The 21,663-nt window shown below is 34.2% G+C and overlaps 1 protein-coding gene across 9 annotated transcripts in view; it reads right to left on the reverse strand.

Moving 5' to 3' along the window:
- Positions 1–302: 302 nt before the first annotated feature.
- Positions 303–21,663, reverse strand: part of LOC18048089 (protein SHOOT GRAVITROPISM 6) — a 30,778-nt gene continuing 9,417 nt past the window's right edge. For 4 of the 9 annotated variants that reach the window (XM_024186918.1, XM_024186919.1, XM_024186917.1 and 1 more), the window contains 40 exons: positions 21,103–21,192; positions 20,886–20,963; positions 20,714–20,781; positions 20,534–20,633; positions 20,312–20,434; positions 19,906–19,995; positions 19,694–19,759; positions 19,145–19,243; positions 18,976–19,050; positions 17,617–17,676; positions 17,135–17,224; positions 16,720–16,841; positions 15,467–15,596; positions 15,290–15,369; positions 14,833–14,968; positions 14,092–14,173; positions 12,407–12,552; positions 12,223–12,303; positions 12,029–12,129; positions 10,458–10,696; positions 10,216–10,325; positions 9,947–10,075; positions 9,744–9,818; positions 9,528–9,661; positions 9,354–9,426; positions 9,066–9,197; positions 8,235–8,416; positions 8,038–8,160; positions 7,867–7,927; positions 7,670–7,765; positions 5,118–5,218; positions 4,216–4,321; positions 3,807–3,920; positions 3,515–3,589; positions 2,708–2,806; positions 1,673–1,744; positions 1,505–1,587; positions 1,324–1,417; positions 955–1,062; positions 303–875 (listed from right to left, as the gene is read on the reverse strand). In XM_024186918.1, the coding sequence (XP_024042686.1) occupies positions 696–875; positions 955–1,062; positions 1,324–1,417; positions 1,505–1,587; positions 1,673–1,744; positions 2,708–2,806; positions 3,515–3,589; positions 3,807–3,920; positions 4,216–4,321; positions 5,118–5,218; positions 7,670–7,765; positions 7,867–7,927; positions 8,038–8,160; positions 8,235–8,416; positions 9,066–9,197; positions 9,354–9,426; positions 9,528–9,661; positions 9,744–9,818; positions 9,947–10,075; positions 10,216–10,325; positions 10,458–10,696; positions 12,029–12,129; positions 12,223–12,303; positions 12,407–12,552; positions 14,092–14,173; positions 14,833–14,968; positions 15,290–15,369; positions 15,467–15,596; positions 16,720–16,841; positions 17,135–17,224; positions 17,617–17,676; positions 18,976–19,050; positions 19,145–19,243; positions 19,694–19,759; positions 19,906–19,995; positions 20,312–20,434; positions 20,534–20,633; positions 20,714–20,781; positions 20,886–20,963; positions 21,103–21,192 (4,203 nt within the window). In that variant the 3' untranslated portion in view covers positions 303–695. Of the gene's footprint in view, positions 876–954; positions 1,063–1,323; positions 1,418–1,504; positions 1,588–1,672; positions 1,745–2,707; positions 2,807–3,514; positions 3,590–3,806; positions 3,921–4,215; positions 4,322–5,117; positions 5,219–6,391; positions 6,902–7,669; positions 7,766–7,866; positions 7,928–8,037; positions 8,161–8,234; positions 8,417–9,065; positions 9,198–9,353; positions 9,427–9,527; positions 9,662–9,743; positions 9,819–9,946; positions 10,076–10,215; positions 10,326–10,457; positions 10,697–12,028; positions 12,130–12,222; positions 12,304–12,406; positions 12,553–14,091; positions 14,174–14,832; positions 14,969–15,289; positions 15,370–15,466; positions 15,597–16,719; positions 16,842–17,134; positions 17,225–17,616; positions 17,677–18,975; positions 19,051–19,144; positions 19,244–19,693; positions 19,760–19,905; positions 19,996–20,311; positions 20,435–20,533; positions 20,634–20,713; positions 20,782–20,885; positions 20,964–21,102; positions 21,193–21,663 lie in introns of those variants that run through there. The other 5 variants (XM_024186921.1, XM_024186922.1, XM_006442419.2 and 2 more) reach the window with 3 other exon arrangements.

Below are 21,663 nucleotides of genomic sequence, written 5' to 3' on the forward strand. Positions count from 1 at the left end.
CATTGAATTAGATTGCAGAGAGTTGGTGGAGCTTGTAAACAACACAAAAGACAGCAAAGCAACAATTCACTGGATCGTTTCAAGTATCCAGTATCTCAAAAAGGAATTTCAAAATGTTAAATTTCTTTGTCCCTAGAAACTATAATGCTCATGCCCATTCTGTAGCAAAATTCGCTTTAGAGAATGATACATCTGCAGTCTGGAAAGATACAATTCCAGCAGACATACATATAGTATTGGATACTGTTGGTTTTAGTTGAATGAAAAGCTTACTTTCTTTTCCAAACAAAAAAAGAGGCAAATAAATGAATAAGTAATTCACTAATAAGCTCTCCATGAAACTTACTTTAATCGTGTGAAGACAAAGGTGTTAAGCCTCTCCACTCTACAACAATATAAATACACACACTCAACTATAACAACAAACACCCTGAAAGTGCAAACAACCAATTACAACAATGACTATTAATATACAAAGCCATTACTTACAAAGCTTTACAACAAATGACTCCACAACTGTAGAGATTTACAACATTTTATGCAAGGGTAGATCAATGCAATTATCTTCCCACGCTTTGCCAAAGTGCATTGCTTTTAGTTTCACCTGATACAACAATGCCGGCACTGTGTTCTCATTCCATTCCGATCAGAGTCAATATCAACAGTGTCATTTTCACTTATAATCTTGTACACAGCTACTTTTTAGTAGACTCGGACTCGTAACCCCACCGAAATGATTCCACACGCTCAAGTCGAGTTGATCTCCAAGAATGGGAGTTAATTGATTTAAGTAACCAGCCAAGTGATGAAGAGCACGTTGCTCTAACAATTGCATCTGCTGACCGACTCAGCTTCACCACCAACAATCCAAACACCTGAATAAAGATATTTTTCATTAAGTATGATTCTTTTCACTATAACTCACAATTGAAGGTAAAAATATCTGAGAATGACCTGAGTATAGAAAAGAGATAAGATGTGTTGATCATCACAAAGACAGAGAATGCTACTGGAGAAGTAAATTGCATTCGCCTGAATGATGGGCCATGGTGCTTCAAAAGCCTGAATCATTGTCATTCTTATGTCATTACACTTGCAAAATAATAGAAATTATTATTATAATAGCAGTGTAGAGAGTGAGAGAGAGAGAGAGAGAGAGGTGGTTGAGGAGCGATTGCAAAGACAAAAAATCCAACAAATATTGAGGAGACAGATCCTCCTTTGTCTAACATAATGTAAAGATAAAACAGAGGAAGTAGGCATTGCAATCAGTAAGTTAAAAAAAAAAAGAAAAAAAAAATCCGTTATCAGAAAAATGCAAACCTGTATTGTTGATCCCATATAACTATCAATTCGGGATGGAAAGTGCTGCACAAACTGCCTGGTGAGATCTCTTACAAAAGTTTCATAGTCGCTTCTGAAGAAATGAAAAACAAAAGGATAATTAAAATGGAGCACAAGAGATAAATTTTGAACATATCTTCTCATTTAAGATTGTACATACCTATGATCAGAATTAAAACAATGTGAGTTGAAGATACCATACACTCCTATTTCCATAAAGGGAGCAACTTGTTTAAGAGTATTCTATTCATTAAACAAACAAGTATTGTGTCAAAGCTTTTCCCAATAAGTGTTGTACAAAAAGTAGAAAATGCTGATAGTCACTTACTCGGCAAGCCTGTCTAACACTAAGATCATCGTCATATATATGCAAAATCAAGCGTGGCAGCATAGCATGTATCTGCAAATAATTAAGTTAGATTAGCTGAAAAGTTAAATGAGAAAAAGACATGTATCCAGTTACATTAGCTTTATCATATGTAACTAGAGAAAAGAAATCAAAGCATGTAAATTATGATATTCTACTAGTGATAAGAAAAGGATAAAGAGGGAGGAAAAACAAAGTTTACCAAATAAATATAGATTCATTATTTTAACATTTTATTCTAATAAGAGTATTTTTTTTTTAAATATAAGTGCTGATAGAGTATATTTCGCAGTTGAGTTGTCTTATGTTCATTGGTCGTCACTAACAACAACTCTAACAGACGTGGAATATGTAATTCTTGATTTATCAAGAATGATCCTCCAGCGTTATCAATTCAACAATTGAAACGCCATTGTTATATATGTAAACAATTTATTCACTCCAAAAAAAGCCATTCAATCCAGTGCTGCTAAACTTGTTCATCTAATTCAAACGACAATATTGACAGAAAATACTCTTTGAATAATATATAAAAGAGTACTAATAATGGCCGGCTCACCTCTTAAAATTTATAAGCAAATTAGAATGAGCCTAAAAGGCAGACTCCCTCACATACTGTATATAGCTGAATTTAGTCAACAGGCTTGTATGGATCCCACACAGGACATCATAATCTCTATTGCAGTTTAGTTAATAGAGTGGAGGGCTTTTTCAAGATTCCGAAACAACACGTCTTGGTGAAATAAGTTTTCAAACCATGCTGAATAACAATCAGTCTTGTCCACTTCACCTTATAGAAAAACTGAAAAAGCCTGAATAATGGTATCTAAACTCTAATACCTGATATAAAAATTCTCAATATATATGTATATATATATCCTACATAAGCAATAATCTTCTACCATGGATTCCTAAATCTGAAACCTATATAATACAAAGAGAGGAAGTAATGCATTAGATTATTCTTTGAGAAAAATATCGGAAAACGCAAGAAACCTGCTCGAGAAATGCCTCCTGCTGTGACCCAACTCCAAAGTTGCTCAGCGCCCCAAATGCTGCAAAGGCGTTTCGTCGCATCTTAACATTCATGCTTACCTTTTGCAGATAACAGGTCCATTAATCATTTGATTAGATAAATAAAATCAGCACCATTCAAAACAACATGCAGCATTATATTCATGAAAAGTAATCAACCAATCTCATGTTTTCATAAATCCACATCATGTGACAGCTGACCCAGGCAGACACTGACTTTAGGTCCTGAGGTGGATGCATATGAAAAGCTAAAAGACAACTATAGTTTCATCTGATAATATTTGGATTCTACCATCATTGGAATAAATGTAAGTATTAACAGCACAAAAATCAATCTTTCAGCATGCTATATGATTGGATCATGTTCAAAATGTGGTATTTATACTTTCTATTACACTTATTAATGATCTATACTTTCCCATTAAGTCTTTATGTTGGAGGAAATTTTCTTCTGTGATAATCATTTGGTGGTGCAGTTACAATGTTGTGATTCAGCACAAGATATTAAGTCAACACCATATTCATTGTTTGATGTTCTTGAGAATTAAGTTTCATTATTACAGTTTAATTACAACTCTTGGACCCTGAGCTAACAGCTTAAGCTTCGGTCAAGACTGGATCCCCCAACTTGAATACAACTACAAGTTTAATGAGATAATTTCCTGTTCAATCCATGCATCTAGGAGCAGATTATTGATGAAATCCAGCTACAATGATAAAAACCTAAATACAATATATTTCATAGAAACATTATCAAAGGAAACGTACTTGAAGATTGCGGAGCCGCACAGAAAGGTTTAGCAAAATTGGTTCCACGGCATCTTTGGATGATGACTTGAGAATCTAAGACCAAAAGAAAAATATAAAGAACAGTAACCAAATGAATCTAGATAACAGGATAAGAAACATAAGAACTTAAAAACGAAGAGAAACACACGGATGATATATTTTGTCTCCTATTATTAAAAAAAAAAAAAATTATGCATGCCTGCATGTAAGGGCATGCAGCGCATACACACTAGAGAGAGAGCAAATGACGGAAAGTGAGAGAGAGAATCACCGTCAGCAAGCATGAAACTGCAGTTAGCTGCACTGATTCATCTAAATCATCAAGCAAAGCCAATATCACACTAAGGACTTGAGTTGCGTACTGATGAATGTGGATTGATGGTATCTGCAGAAGACATATAATGGAAATCCATTTTTCGTAAGGCATAGAGACAGCATAACAACAGACAGGTTAATACTTAATATTGAGAATTAAACATGTCTATCAGTCACAGCACCAAATGAAACATAAAATTCACCCAGAAACTGCCAGTTTCCCTGCTTCTGATGTGACAGTATGTATGTGCATGCATGTCTATATTTACAAACCTCAAATGAACTTTCTAGCAGAAAAGACCCAATATCATCAGCCACTACAAACAAAAACGAATATAAAGAGTGAGTTTCTCAATATATTGCACCTGCACAAGTCCTCTTAAACAAAGGCCTCTGACAGTAGGAGATTCATCCGATACATGCCGACACAATGCTTCAACCATCTGTTCTAATAGGGAATCAAACCCACCACTGGACCATCAAAAAAGCTAAGCAAATAAGTAATTGAAAACATGGGTAAAATCTAGAACATGAAACTAAAAAAATTAGAGAGACAAGCATCCATGCGGTGCTTGCCCATCAACCAATGAGCAGGTATTGGGCAGAGTTCACATACATGTGAAAACAAAACATGATTTCATCTCCAATGCCAAACTAGTATGGCTAGTTTAAAAGTTGAAAATGCAAAGATCACACAGAGACATCAAAGTAAAATTACCTCAAAGAAAAAGAGTGAATAACTCAAATAAAAAAGAACTACATGCCCACAAGTTAAGAAAGTTACATCTTCAAAAAGTACATCAGTCTGCACTAGATAACACACACACACAAAATCTAAAAGCCTAAGCTTAATAGATATAAACCCAGTTAACTGAACAAACAAATTGAGCTATTTCATGCCCAATGTCAAAACACAAAATATATTCTCAACAGCATCAATCTCCAAACAGGGAAGAGCATTGATGCCTTGCTGTTAAGGACATAAAATATCAACTTAGGAAGTTCAACACCCCAGCTCAACATAGAGATCATTCTAATTTAGTAGATTCTTACTAATATGAAACTGATTGACAAGGATTAGAAGAAAAATAGAAATCAAATGAGGAGAGGATGGAAAATGGAGAAAAAGACTTCATGTAGAATAACAACATGGTAGCAATATGGAGCCAGTTAATTTAAATAGATATTCTATACAAGCACAAAAGAATAAAATTAAATGAAGCAAGTTGACAGAAAATATTTCAAGAGTAGATCATTCTATACAAACCTATAGCGGACAAACTCTGATAGTGCTGCAGCTGCTGCTTCCCTTTGAAATCTTTGTTGTCGGTTTATGGATTTAGTCAAAATTAGGCATATAGTTTGAACCTGGAAGCATCAACCATAAGAGAACAAATATGAAATTTCAAAAAGTTTTCCAACACCATCACGTGATTGTTAAGTAGTTATGTGATGATTCCACAACTAAGGAATGGTTGCACCAACATGTCAAAGAAGTTCGATGTCGGTGTTACAATAATATTTCTTTATGAGCTTCATACCAAACAATTCCAATTTGGGGGGAAAAAATTGTTCCAGACTAAAACTTTTGTAGCAAACAATAATTTTAATAATTATTTGGAATGTATGATATTGTAGGAATTCATGGTTTTATGTATTTCAGTCACATTATCAATTGTTGGGTTTAGATAAGTTTTTCTACTTTGGTTTTCTTACCTAAGTAAGATTTATATTATTTATTTGAAGTAGATTTGGTTCTTTTGCCTGTACTATCCTGATCTCTTTTCTGAGCTTATGTTTTTCATTTCTTTTTTCATTAAAATCATTAGAATAAATGAATATGTGAAGGGAACTAGAAAGGTGGTCCAAATGTCCAGAAGAAGCCAAAAACAACTTTACAAGGGGAACAAAACTAGACAATTGGGTACACTCGTCTAAACTAGCCATGGACAAGCTCCGCTCCTGCAACTTAAACTCCCAAGAACTCAGAAGATCTATAACCTGGACAAGGAATTGAAAGAAACCTAACAAGAATATTTATGAGTCAGGCTACATATCCAAAATGTTATTCCATAAGTTTCATCTGGAATGAAGTGTGATGTGATGTGGCATTCATCAAGTTGTCGATGAATTTTCATAAATTTCAATGTAATATAGCGCACCATTCCATCATATATAGGATCAATGCAACCTCATTCGGGATGGGCATTTTGGGAAAATTTTTTGGGTATGTAGCATTTTTTCATTTTGCAACAGCCTCCCAACTGAACTGAACTAAAAGAACTGCACAGAAATAATAAAAAATAATGAGGATATGTCTTGAAAGTCCTTTCAAGTGTAGACCCAAAGGGAAGCAAAAAATTGAATCTTGTCCGATTAAGGACTGTCTTCTTCCCCCATCTTATCTTAAAGGATGCGTTTGTTTCTATATCATCATGTCATTCATGATAAGCCTAAGAGTCTGAGACAGCAGATTTCCAACCATTTGGTTTTCTTTCCCTAACCGAAACATACAAATTTCCATTAGAAAATCTTTACAAGTTCTTGGAATAGCCAAGAAAATCTTAGCTTTGCCATAAAGATTTGACCACAAAGAAGATGCAATTGCGCAGTGCAGAATGACATGAGCTGTCATTTATCATCACTCCTATAAAGGACACAGCGGATGGAAAGATGGAAAAGGCTTCTGCTTGGGAAATTTCTTTGCAAAAAATCAGCTGTATTCATATTTTCCAGGAGCTAATGCCCAAGAAAAAAATTGAATCTTTGAAGGATTTTACCTCCATAACATATTGATTATTGCATTGGTTGAAGATCACATTTGAATTCTTATCTGACAACTTCCAGATAAAGGGTTACAAGAATACTACCCGACAGCCTCAAGTTTCCAAGGTCTTCTATCTCCCTTCATTTCATCAATTATAACGGCCGTCAACCATCTCCATAAGATCTGAAAACTCCTGAATTTCACTCTCCTTTTAAAGTGGAAATTCCAACTGCAATTGACCGGGGGTGAAAGAAGAAACTGAGGCATTCCTTGTTGAGCATGGCCTATAGAAGAGAACCAATCGCTCAACAGAGAAAAGCGCATTACGTTGCCATTACCCACATCTAAATGGATTGAAATTATGATTTGTTTATGAATATGATTGCTATCTCCCCATCTCTTTTCTGTTCCCTTTTCCTTCTCTTTCATCTCTAATATTTTCCTATCTCTTCACACCCCACCCCCCCAACCAAAAAAAAAACCCAACAATGACCTACATCCTTTCTACCATAGTTCTTTCCTTTCTCACTATTTTCTATCTCCTCCCACTTTTCTCTCTCTTTTGAATTCTTCCTTTTGTCTAACCAACCTTTATACATTTACACATTAAATTTGTATTAAACAGAATCACATTGAAAAGGAAGTAGCTCTTATGTTAAGTTGTAAAACTCCACAAAAGCAAAGAGTTTCATGAATTTTTGTCAAAAATTGGCTTTGAATTGAAACTAATTCACAAACTTTTAGTAAAGCATGCAGGAAGCCTTCGTACTTGGTCCAAGTGAGCTCATACGTTATTTTCTTTCTATTTGAGCTTTACAACTATTGTTGATATAGAGCTCATATGGCCAAGTCAGCATGATCTTTCAGGCTAAGCAAGACTTAACATGACATGAGTTCCTTGCACATGAAGGAGAACACAAATTGGAGCTCAAGTACAGTTCTTGGCCGTTAACATTTAAAAGTTGTCATTCTCAAGCAGACACCACCCAAAAAAATAGAAAGCAAAAAAGATGTTGAACAAAATGCACAATATCCGAGTTGTCTCACATTACCTCTTTTGGTCTCTTTATATAGACGCAGCCAGCTACATCTCCAATAAGATTAATCCACTTCTCTTTATCATTTTGCTCCCCATCTCTAGCCAAAATCTGCAGATAAAAGTTCAATCTTATTTCAACGTCAGTTTTTTTTTTTTTTAATAAACAAAATACTTGAAGGCAAATAGAAGCAGTATCTATAAGTCATGTACCTTTCTCATTTCAAGGTCCCCAACACATTCACAAAAAGCCTGAAATGAAGTTAATATAGCTCTGCATAGGTTGGGCAAAGGTATTTATTTGAAGGAAATCTTTTTCTGAGAATAAGATTTGAATATTTAACGAAGATATTTTTAGAAACAAAAAGAAGTTATAGCACTAACCGTAATGGTTCATGCTGACCAGAACTGGCTAGACCATGACAACTTCCCAATTGGAGTGTGAGTGCAGCAAGTACAGGAGCATAACTTTTTTCAACAGCTTTCTTACCGACTTTACCACCGCCCCTACAACTTAGAATTTTAAATAAAAATGCTTTAAAAAGTCAGATCATGTAAAATTACTGAATGCAAAATGAAACCTGAAAAAGGCAGTGAGAGCTAGAATAGCAGCTTGCAAAATGTCATCATCTATCCAAGTATCAGCAGAATGACTTGAATAGTCTCCTTTCTCCATATCACCCTTAACGAAAGGAGTCTGGTTAAGGGCAGATATGAGATGCTCCAAGAACAAAAAAGAAAGAACAGCATGTTGGGAGAAGGCCTATATGAAAAGCAGGATGTAAATAAATATAAATGTTAATATTAGTTGGTATAGGTTGTGTAAATTGATATTGAGATTTTTCTTAAAAAATGGAAAAATAACAAAGAGAGGAAATTAAAAAGATAAAAGAGACTTTTAAGTATTTTTAAACTATAGGCCAGCTTGCTTAGACATTAAACAGATCGTTGCAAATTTTGTAGCGAAGCCAAAAAAAATATTTTAATAAGTAATTTTTTTTTCAATTTCTTAAACAAATCAATTCTTGGATGCAATTTTTCTCGTTGGTCAAACGTTACCAAAGAAACTGTATCTGTGCTCTAGTGCCTAACATCTTTCCAAACAATTTAAAGGTTTTTCTTGAGAGACAGAAAGAGAGAATGGTAAGCTATTGAGTGTGACAGTGAAATTCTTCAGCTACTCTAAATTCTTCTTTCATTCCACAAAGAAGAACTTTGAGCGATCAGCAGTCATAATGATTTACCATGCAATGTAATATCTTCAGATTTAAGGTGGCAGCAAATTGAACAAGTATCATTCAAAACTTGTTCAATTGCTTTACACTTGAATTAAAATAAAAATGAGATTAAGAATAAGAAGCTACTCAAGAATAGAGCAATGATCTTCAACCCCAAAATCAAAGTGGACTCACATGGAAGGCATCCTGCATTGGCCAGCCACCTCGTAGTCTAGATATGTCCTTTGTGACTATATCCTTTCCAGCGGTAGCTAATACTTCATTGAAAACAATTTTTGAATTGGTGTTCTCCGCTAGACAAGAAATCTATTTACAGTTAAGGATATACATGTCAAAGATTCAGCAGTAGACAAAAGGACCCACAGCTGAATCAACAAGCTAAGTAAGATAAAAACAAACAGAAATTAAAACTTGCACTTGTGAAGGTACAACAGATTCAAGTTTTTGAGCAAAAAAAGATACAGCCCCAAGAGTTTCCAACCGCAAATGTTTGTCAGTTATATGCACTGCAGCAGAGAGTAAAGACTGGGTCGTCCTGGAGACACAGAGATAATCACCCTTACCAAGAAATACTTACAGATCACAGTTAAAAGCTTGAGTCTAGAACTATTTCTACTAAATTTATAAACTAGAAACCTTGAAACATCAGTTTCACTCAGCTCGTTTCCTCTCTTTGTAACAAACTCAACGACAGCTTGAATAGCCCCTTCAGCTGACTGTTTGGTCCTATCACATATAGCTGTGGTACAACTATGCAAGGTGGCGACAAGCTTCAAGAAATTAAAAAACAACATGAAGATGCCACATTCTTCTGCAAATTTGTAAACCATATTTAAGAAAAATAAAACATACCTCATCCTTCGTCAATAAAATACAGACAGAGGAAACAATTCTGTTAAACACCTCAGATGGATCAATAGAAGCATCCTGAATATACAGAAAAAAAGGAACTCAAAAATTACCAATATGTCACATTTTCACTCTCCAATACTTTAAAACAGCAAATATAAGAAAACAAGACTTTGTTAAAACAAACATGATCGTGATGTACTTACACTTCTCAAGATAGCAATAACATCCTCAAGGGAGGACAAAGCGCCATAGGACAATTCTAAATCTATACCAGAACTGGAACCAACAGGCCTTGGGAGTGAAAGAGAGATGCTAAAGAGTTGATCAAGAATCTGTCCAAAGAATAGGAAGAATTTAAGTTTTGTATAAAATACTTATAAAGCTCATGAACTTCACATAAAAATGATTGCACATGCTTAGCCATACAGTATTTACTTCATAGACCATGATAACTGCCGACAAATTTCCATACCTGAGCAGAAATTTTTCTAACTTCAGAATCAGTGTCTGCACAACGAGGAAGATACATTATGACCCTATTCCCCAGACACAGGGCTTCACGACTTGGCAATACATATGCCGCTGAATGATTGAAAATAAATAAATAAATAAAAAGAATGGCGTCAGTAAAAGAACAACAAAAGAAGTATAGTTGGACAGTTGGCAGAAAGCATTAAAGAGGTAATTTGTTATTAAAAAACAAAGAACAATTACATGGTAAGTTTGAAAAATTCCCCAGTACAGCACGGTCAATTTGCTTTATGTGCGTGCAACTTCCATGGCAACCCAACGCACAATAGCCAATAACACAGAGTGTCCGAAACTTAAGAAGCATCTCATAAACCGCAAGACAACTCCTCCTCCTCTGATACTCAACAGGTGAAGAAACATACTGGTCAATTTGTCTCAAAATGTGTAATAGCTGGTCTGCTCGACTCCTGCCATCCTCTCCACTAAATGTCATATGTTTTGCCAGTTAGAAGAGGGATCACATAGTCCTATAGAATAAATGAACATAGATATGCAAAAATATTTCTATAAAGATGCACTTCTGTGGCTATGCATATATTAGTTCTATGGAGGTGAAAAGTTGAGAAAAGTAAAGAATAAAAGCAACTAAGGAAAATTAAAATAAAAGTTTTCACTCACTTATTTTGGATAGGAAACAAATAAAATTGTACAGAATATCTGTGCACCAATCCACCAGAACAGAAAACAGAGGAAAAACAATTCTATATAAAAATACACCCAGAAAATCTATCCATCAGAAGCAAGAGAGATTATACCACACATAAAATAAAGAGAGAAATTATGCTGTCAAATGAAATAACAAAAAGAAAGTGGAGATCATGTCAAAGACAGAGAGATTATGAAAAGTAGGAAATAGATATCCAGTCAATACCCTTATGCTCATTTAGAACAAAACTACCATTTTGTCAGTTAAAGCTTCAATATTATCACTGGATTTTGCATACAAGTTACTTAACATGGTATGAAAGTCAATTGTACCAAAAAGTCTTGTTCGCAAATCGCCCTATCACATTAATCAAATACAATAAATTGCGATTATGTCTTTGTGTTTTGTACATGTGCTCTGCCACCTTTATTTATTTGAACAGAAACATTAATAGAAAGAAAAGAGAGTATAATCACAAACCAAGGTCTGCGAGGAAAGCAAAAAAACAACCTCACAAGAGGGTAAGTAGAGTTGTACAGAAGTACACAAAAAAAATTGGAAGTATTCTTATACACTAAACAGCCCCGAAAACAGCTCATATCCTCTGTAAACCAGACAAGATGTACACATAAATACTATTTTTGGGCCTTTAGAAGAATGTATGGTGAGACAAGACATAAACTGGAACCGCAATTTCCTCTTCCATTTATTCCATCTTTTATGCCATATTGTCAGTCTTGAATTGAGAAAAGAGGGTCACACTTGGATGGCTAAGGGATTCCTAGCATTCTATAGAAATATTCCTATTTAAAGATCTTGCTCCATCTATTCACCATACAGCCTCCTTTTCTTCAGAAAGCTTAAAACTGCCCTCTCTCCAATCATAATAATACTAAATGATCACATGGTGAAACTAAAGCATGCTTGAGGTAGTAATATCTTAGAAATTTAACATCATAAATCTATCAAATAGAACACAGCTTATATCTCTAAAAACGGATGTAGTTAAATCACGCATATAAATCAAACTAATATGTGATGTTTTCCCAAATAGTAAGCAATTCAAAAAAGTAATTCAGAAAACATATATCTTCCAGTTCAAGAATACCTTGTTAGAAGAATCGCACATAAGAGAGTGATAAGGTTGTCTATTAGAGGATTGACAACATCTATTGGATCATTTGGTAAAGCAAAGAACCCTAAGGTGGCCTGCCAAAATTTTCATCGTAAAACTCAGAACAAGGTAAATGCATACATATATGTACATCAAGCATGCAAACAATAAATACCCAAAAGATATACCTTCATCACATGATTTCTTGTTTCAATAGTCAGTTTTGGCTCCACGGTAACCAAGGTAGTACAGGCACTGAGAGCAAGGGCCTTAAGGAGTAACCACAAAAAACCAAAAAAAAAAAAAAATTACAGTTAATTTGAAAGCATATTGCCACTTCAATATGCAACAATTTCCCAAAAATTAACATACCTGAGTATGTAGAAGTTCAATACTTGAATCAGCAAAACTATCATTTTCTTCTCGACCCATCAAAGTTAATATATAGTCCAGTAACTGGTCTCTTTTTTTCAGAGGGAATGACGCACCATTTTCAGCAGCATTAATAACAGCACGGCCTGCACAAGCACCATTCCAAACTGTATGATATCTTATGTATCATTTTCACAATATTGAGTACAACAAATAATACAACTAAAATTAATGATAATATAAATAAAATTATTGAGCCAGCAAGCATTTGCCCAAGACAACGTAAATGCAGTTCCCTTGCTTTTCCCCTAGGTGATCATTGGTTGGACGGAATCCACAGGGAAAAAGGAATGAAATTTGGATTCCAATGAACGTTCCATTCTGCTTGTCCCTAATCTCTCTCTCTCTCTCTCTCCCTCGAAAAAGCAGCTTCTCACAGTTTCCAGTTTTTCATTCATTGCTAATATTGAACATCAAATTATTAAATATGTTGATGATCTATATTGTAAATTTTAAAAAGAATCAAATCGAATTTAAAGGTAAAATTAACAGATAATAAAATATGTGTTATAAAATTAACATATAAATGAAAAAGGTGTTAAAGATGGGAAACATTCACTTCAATTGATCAACTAAAGAAACATGAAAATTATCATAATATTAGCAATCTCAGATTAGATTAATTAAATCGTGTATTGTTAACCAAAGATAAAAAATAAATCATGAAGGGTATTTGTGTCCAACCAAATTATAGTTTATTCTTTTCCCACTGCAATTCCTTTTACAAACCAAACAGTGGAATCAAATTTTCTTTCCATTCCCCATTACATTTACGTTTCCATTCCCGTATATTTTCCTTTCTTCAAACACCACCTCAGAACCATTAAGGAGTTTCAGGGGTTTTCCTTTTCCACTTTACCCTACAGTTAACCTATAGAAGATTTCTTTTCTTCACAGTACTTCACATGCAATGCAAAGCAAACCTTTAACTTCAACACAGAGCACATTAATGCATAGTTTTATTGGCAGAATATCTAATTTATACATTTGGATTGCACTTTGTTCAACTCTATTACTATTCTAAGTTTTGCGACGAAAGTTGCTGCCGATCTTCAGCAGTTGACTTTTTAGTTCATGCATTGAGATATCCTACCAGCAATGAGGAAAAACTAAACTCGGATGAGTTGGAGGCACATAATTATGTGACATTGAACTGTATTAGTCTGATACTAAAATTGCTCCAGCATACGCAGAACCTTTCTTCAACTTCTGGGCAATTGCCTTTCAATTTGTTGCATACGTGTCTAGTGCAAAACTTGTATAGCCCAAAACTACTCTTTCACTTCCTCATATTTACATGCACCCAATCCGTGACTACACACCCATTCAGTCACCAGGTACTTCCAAAAATAAAATCTCAAGGCTAGCTGAAATCTAATCTACTCAAAATCATAAACTAAGAGTGACCACATACAACATTTTTAACTGCTCCATAATACCATTAGTGTGCTTGTAAAGTGATGACTCTTAAGAGAAAATATCAAGCATTCGAGAAAATAATAGCACTGAAAAGTCAATTGTCAAATAATGGGGCATTGCAGTATGAGTTAGAAGACAAATATATGAAAATTCTTACTCTATCACACCAAATGCAAATAAAAGACAGTAGCAAACAGAACACAAACCTAGAAGATCAATGGCAGTGATAACAGCCTGCTTTGCTGTATGGTGGCGTACGTGAAGAAGCCTTGAAAGCATGTTTGTGCCCTGTAAGCAAGAGAAATACATAACTGTTCCATCTATCATATGAAGCGGCCGCACAACTAGTCAAGTGGAAACAGCAGTGCAGGATGTTAAACCATAAGCTACATGGATGGCATTCAGTTCTTAGATATTTAAGGCATGAAGAATCCAACTGACTAAAATAACTTTCTTCATTACGCATATTTTTTTTTTCCCAAAATATTTTATATAGCTGTCAAAAAACTTCTCATACTTTTCTTCAAATTATTTTATATGGCCGTGAAAAAACCTTTGCATAACAGAATCAATTACAGGTTGTGAATAGACCTCTTGAGTATGTTTCACCCAAGAAAAGAGCAATAAGACCTTTCCAGCAATGACAATCAGAAAAAAAAAATGCATGAACTACTAATAATCAGAGATAGCAGGAGCTCCAAAATAATTTAACCAAAATGTGTGCAATTAACATATCTCTATTTCTTGTCTCAATTGATAATGGAGACAAAAGAACACCTCAGATAACAGTAAGTTGAGCAAACTGAAAGATGGTGCTCAGGTAAGGAAACTTAATTAACTAAGGTTGTGTTGATCCCTATCTCCAATCACCGTGGGACTCCTCAACACATTAATTCATATGAATATCTTGGTCAACTCATAAAGAACTGAAATGAAAAGTGACGTACAACAAGGGCATCAATTCTGGCTTCAATAACCGTTGATGGAGCATATTTTGCAGCATATCCATACATTAGAGCCAAAGCAGCATGTATATCATCAGATTCTTCCATTCTATAACTGTCGGAGAAGAAAGATAACAATCTGCAATATGTGAAGAACCAAAGTTTTCAAAATGATGTCATATGTGCAATGAATTGCAAAATGTAGAATAACTGTATGGCATCCAGCAAACATATAAAAAATATGCATTATAAGCAGGTTCTTTACCAGACACTGTATGGCATCCAATAAACATAGACTATATATTATGAGCTTAAGAGGTTCCAATATCAAGATTGAACCTAAAAGAGAAGCGAGAGCTCAGATAGAAAGAATCTTTCTAAACCCAAAAGCAAATTGCAGGGGAAGGGAGGAGCCAGATCAGTCCATGTATACAATATCAAAGAAATCTGCCACACCCACCTCTGGAAAAGACTTTGCCCAATGTTATCCAGAATGCCTTTGAGCATTTCCAACACAGCATCCAAGTGGGATGCTGCAACCTGGAAGGAACCCAAGAACTAATCATAAACGTGGAAGTGTGTTTGGGGGGGGGTGTGAGGAAAAAGATACAGTGTAGTTATTGAAATTCAAACTTACCAATCCCATAGCTTTTGCCAAACCCAGCCTGTTTGCTGGAATAGAAATATTGGCTTGTTTGTACATCCAATCAATCTTATCACAGACATAATTCCTGTCAGCTACTTTCTGAAGAAGAATACCCAAGCATCTGAAACAGAAAATATAAATGGCAATACGATATGAGCATTCTATTCTATGACTTTGGATTGACAACAGCAAGGGAAGTATATAGATATTTGCAGATAGACAGAGTTACAACAGCAAAGAAAATAGGAACAGGAAACCAACGTGCCTGCGGTAACATAAGTTTACACTTCCAGTTGAATACTAACTACACACACATATAACTAAGGGTACATATCAATATATCATAAACAGACGCATACCAGAACAACTGTAACAGGTGACGCTATAAAAAGCAAACATCCCTAATTGGTTCATTAAATTGAAGGGCACCATGCATACTAGAAGAGACGAAATCTTCATGACATCCTAATTTTTTGTGTCACATTTCTACCTCGATCCTATATAGCAAAGAGGTTTGTATCCAATCATTAAAGGTGTCTTCGATATGTTTAAAGGTGCATAAAAGAATACGGGATAATTTTGTTAATCTAGAATATTATTTCCAAATTCTTAATTTCTGTATGTACATGACAAGTTAGCATGTCTACAAGCCCTTTACAGTCAGATTTCAAGCAACATCCAAACAGGAGCAAAAAATGAAGGAATCTTAACGGCAATGACATAAAGAATCATTAAAAGTCAAACAGCTATTCCAGCCTATTCCCAGAAGAGCATGAAAATGAAATGCTCAATAGTGTATTCCAATGATTTTAGAGGAGACAGAAACAGGTTGACAGAACAGGCACCCATACCCACTCACCCCAAGTTAAATTTACCCCCCTCCAAGATTGATGCATAAGGGATTGAACCATTGACCTCTTGCTTCCAGTACAAGAAGCCAAGCCAACTGTACCCTTGGTATACAAAAACACACACACATATGAAAAATCACAATTCCTGCTTATTTAGTATAACGATAATTATGATAACAGCCAAATTTTTTTCAGGAATTATTTAACACACAATTTTAGCAAATTTGTATAAACCTGATCTTTCATGAATCAAAAATACACAAGATATCACATCATTCAAAACACAACTGCAACTTTAATGGAAAGAAGAAATAATTTCTTTCTGGAACAAGCAGCTCTATATACTATACTGCTTTTGAATAATTTAAGAAGGCAAATTCAAGGAACTTATACCGATGAAGAAGAGCTGAATGATCATCGTCAGGCGTATAAAGTACATATTGTTCAGTGAAAGCATTTCCAAGAGAAATCAACCAATCAGTTTCTTGAACCACGTCTAAAGATTCTGCAAGAAACTGTGAACAAACATCAATGAGACAAATCAGCAATAATTACCATAGCAGAGGGCCATTGATTTAATTTTGCTTGCGTATATTTTACAAAAGGAGAGAATTTATTAATAGGCGATAAATGGAATTTAATGAAGACTTCCGCAAATTCCCCAACCCGCTCCCCATTCAAATTTTGAAATTACTAATAATTAATAAACGAAGTAATGAACAAAATCATAGGAGTTTAAATACAGATTATATGATCTCCACCAGAAACTCAAAACAGGAGTCCAACGATGCTTTAAATAGTGTCTTACATTGATGATCATGTCATCCCAAGTCTCCTGGTACGAAGGATCCAGCTTTAGGTCTTCTGTGTCACTAACATACGCCTTCATTTTTGGAATCTAGAGCTTACCAAAGATGACAACCAATTAAATTCAAAAGTACAATCATTTTCTTCATATGTAAATCATGATCAGGAGATACGAATAGAAACTGAAATAGCAGCTTCAGCATTAATGGTAGAAGTAAAAAAATAATTGTTATAATATTCTTGAAGACATCAATCTGGCAACTAAATTAACTGAGTTATTCCTACTTCCAACCGGTGTCCATAGGAACTTACAATGAAATTAGGCATACAACAATTACAAACTACTTTCATGGTTGCTCAACGGTAATCCATAAATGACCAATGACCATAACTATTAGTTTTCAACAGAAACACCGACTCAAACATGAATCTCCATTTCTCACAATCTGTTCATGTTCACCTGATACATAAACAATGGCATACCTCATCTTGCCAAAATAAGTCGATATTCGTTGGAAAGAGAGGTGACAAATAATAAAGCACCTGCACCAAAAATGACATCCAGTTTTTTATTAAAAAAATTATACTTCTATAGAAATGAAACTGCTACAACCTAAGCAATAAGGAATTTAACCAATAACTTGAACGATTGCTCATCAAATTTTTGTTTCGAGAAACAGGAAACGATATAAACAGAAAACCTAGAGAGATAAAAAGTAGAAAAATCAAAAGGAAGAGGATCATATTAAAGAATTTAGGGAAGAAAAATCAACCCTGTAATCTCTATTTAATTCATGCAAAGACTATTTTACTCTGCAGTCTCTACTTTATTCATGCAATGTCAGATGCAATAACAACACAGAATTCTTTTTATTAATGGTCACAATTTTAAATGAAAAAAATAAGTAACAGAAGTATACCTCTAATGTGAAAAAGAGACACTACTCTAAGGGTAATTTTTTTTTTAATATTACTCTTAAGGATAATTGAAGGGGAAGAAATAGGCCCAATCTAATAAACAAATATAAAATCAAGGAGATATTCAAAGGGTAAAAACAAGTTTAGTCCCTATTTCATGAGTACGCCAGTTTAATCTCTGTATTTTTAAAAATATCTCAAAACATTCCTGCCGTTAAGCTATTGACACCCCTGCCATTTTTTTTGTTCCTTTTGGCTTGCTTTTACAATATTACCTTCTTACAATAATGTTTCTTTTTTTTTAGGCAAGACAATAATAAAAAAATTAAATTACCAATTTAACCCTAAAAAATAAAATAAAAAAAGTATATCTATATTAATTTTTGTGGAAGTTCACATATACCTAAAAAATTAATTTTGTAAAAAAAATTAAATTACCAATTCTTTTTGGACATTGATAAAAAATTAATATATTAACTACTTAGCAGATTGTTCTACAAAAATTAATATATATTCTTTTGTTTCTATTTTATTTTTTGGGATTAAATTTGTAATTTAATTTTTTTCTTTTTATTGATGTTCCAAAAAAAGAAATATTATTGTAAGTGGGTAATACTATAAAAGCAAGCCAAAAGGAACAAAAATAATCGTAGGCATGTCAATAATTTAACGACAAGGATATTTTGAGGTACTCTTTAAAATATAGGGACTAAATGGACACTAACCTCAAAATATAAGGACTAAACAAGCTTTTATCTTTCAAAGTAAAGTCATCCAGTCCATAGCCAATAGCTCTGATATCACTAGTCAAACAAGATGATAATGCACTTTTTCATTTTCCAAAATCAATTTTTGGTAATGATGTTTTGCAATTGAGCATTGTATAAACAAATACCAACCTAATCAAGGAGACGAGATACTTACCATCAAAATCTGAGTTGCCTGTTGCTCCCTTGCAAGAGGATCATGCAAAAGCACTACTAAGCGGGCAAACAGCTCCTGAATTCATATCAGATTAGATTACCGATAGCTGTTCATGTGATAGGCAAGGAAATAAGTTAAAACACATCCTACATATCAAAAGAAATTCTACCTCAGGATTTGGAATATCATCACGAGCTTTACACTCACTAAGCATGACATTACTACTCGAAGATCTATGTCTGCATAATTCTGAGATGCATCTGCAAACCTAAAAAAGACAGCATAAATGTAAAGGAAGTTTCAGTAATTGTAAGAACCACAGCCTTTCACATTAAAAAAAAAAAAAAATTCAGGAAAGTTGTGCACCAATAACCACCCAAACGAATTATGGCAGCAGCATTAGATCCGAGAAAAACACAGATAACAACAATAGGCATGCACCGGGAGAAAAAAAAATATGGGAAACAAGTCAGACTCCCTAAAACATTTATACATTAAATGAGGATAACTACCTTGCACTGTCAAAATGAGTTAACAGTCAACTCACTCAATGCACCTAACAGATTGATTTTGAAAATCAAGGTGATAACCAATGAAATTATTAAACCCTTGATTTTAATTACTTTTCAATAAACAACAAAGACCCAGGCACAAATTATCATATAATTCATTTGCCTAAAAGTTAAAAGATAAAAGATGTAATATATGAAGGTCTTACAGTGGCTGCTGCACTGGTATAAGCCCGTGGAATAATCATCTTTAACAGAAAAGGCCAAAGAATATGCTGCGAAAGATTAAGATATCAATAAAATGTGATTTTATGAGTAATCAATTTAAAAAATTAACGTGGATGAGACTGAGGTGAGCTCTAAACCCAAAAGACTAAAATCGTCATTAGAGATTGAATGCACATATAACAATAAGGTATACCTGCATTTCAGGAATTGTAATAGTTAGCAAAAGAAGGCCTTTTTCACATATTGCTCTTAGCTCTGTTGGACAAAATGCCCCTATCTTCACCTGGAAACACAGCTTGGTATTAAATTGCTTAATCACTCTGAAATGAATAAATTTAATAGATGATTATATATTTCAAGGTAATAGAGGTCAGCACCAAATTCAATCCTTGAATGCTGATGTATGCCAATTGACAGATTATTAAACCTAAAATCGAAGTCTTTTCATTTTCTTTCAACAAATATGATTCCATCGTTTGGACAACCTGAATTTCTTCTGACAACTCACCCTAAGAATCAATGTTCAACATACTATTTCTTTTACCCTAAGGATGATAAGATGGATTCTTTGTACAGGACAGAACTGTATCAAAGCCTACCTTGGAGCTCTCATTAACATATTTCTTCTGATCTGACAGAGCACAATGGCGTACAAGATACTCAACAAACAACTCTCCAGAAGGACCAATCAAGTAGCAGTGTGAAGCCATGACCACAATCAACTGCCACCAAAGCAACAAATGTCAAATTGAGGAGAAAAAATCAGTAGTACCCTATTAAGAGTGCAGAGACTACGGGCAAATCATTTAATAATAATATACCTCAGAAATAGCCTTTTGGACAGCTAAATTTTGCTCATCTAGCAAGGACTTAACTGCCTCAAGAAGCAAAGGCCGTTTGCTGTGCCAAGCTTCAGACGACCTCCAATGAAAATGCAAGCAAATCAGGTCATGCAAGCAAATCAAAAGTGAGATTATAAAGTGAAGGAATGAGGAAGAAACCTGGGCAGTAGGTGCTTTAGAACATAGAGCGCACCAACACTCAAGTGTTCTTCCTTTAGCCTGCATTTCTGGTAGAAACATATACAAATCCAGAATTATGACAAAGAAATAGAAACAATGAGTAACTTTAGTCCATCGATATCAAGTTTGCAAGGAAGGAAACCATACTCACATTCAGAAGGAACATAAATAAATCATCAGGGTACACCAAGCCTACAGTCAGAAAACAGCGCTGAACTTCATTGTAGGTCTGCATCACACACAAAAACAAAAATAATAAAAGAGTTAGAAAAAAGGGCTTCTTGCACAAATAACAAAACAGAATTTTAATATCCAACTAACGAATAAAATAAAAAATAATAATAATAAATAACAATAATGATATTTACCTTTAGTCCCACTGAAAAAGACGAATGCTCTTTACTGTCATTATAAATGCAGACCACAGGAAGAAGTGTTGATAAAATAACCGTGAGGTCCTTCAAGAGAAAATAAACAAAAAAGAAAGTTGCATAATCCGAAGAATGTATCTTAGCAATTGATTATGCTTATATATTTCCATAATCAAAAAACAACTGTAAAATGAAAATTTTAACTTTGAAGAGTAAAGATAAAATTAATTAAAATTAGAAGCAAGTGATCAAAGAAAAAGAAATATTGGAATTTGTAGGATGTTAATTGTGTGTGTGTGTGTTATTTCTAAGGAATCTCCTTTAAAGCTCACAATACTCTTTACACTATGATTTATCACACACATTCTTTATGCCACATTGCATACTATGTCTCAGCACTCTATTACCAATCTCTTTTTTCCAAAAACTTGTCTGAATGCTTGTTCACATAAAATGCTAGATGGCCTAACTAGACATAGAGGGCCTGATAAGCTTAAGATCCAATAATCTTGGATCTCTTGCTTGTTCTGATGTGTCATGGTCCATTTTCCCTTGTTT

Source organism: Citrus clementina, unplaced genomic scaffold (assembly GCF_000493195.1).
Source record: "Citrus clementina cultivar Clemenules unplaced genomic scaffold, Citrus_clementina_v1.0 scaffold_3, whole genome shotgun sequence".
Taxonomy (NCBI): Eukaryota; Viridiplantae; Streptophyta; class Magnoliopsida; order Sapindales; family Rutaceae; genus Citrus; species Citrus x clementina.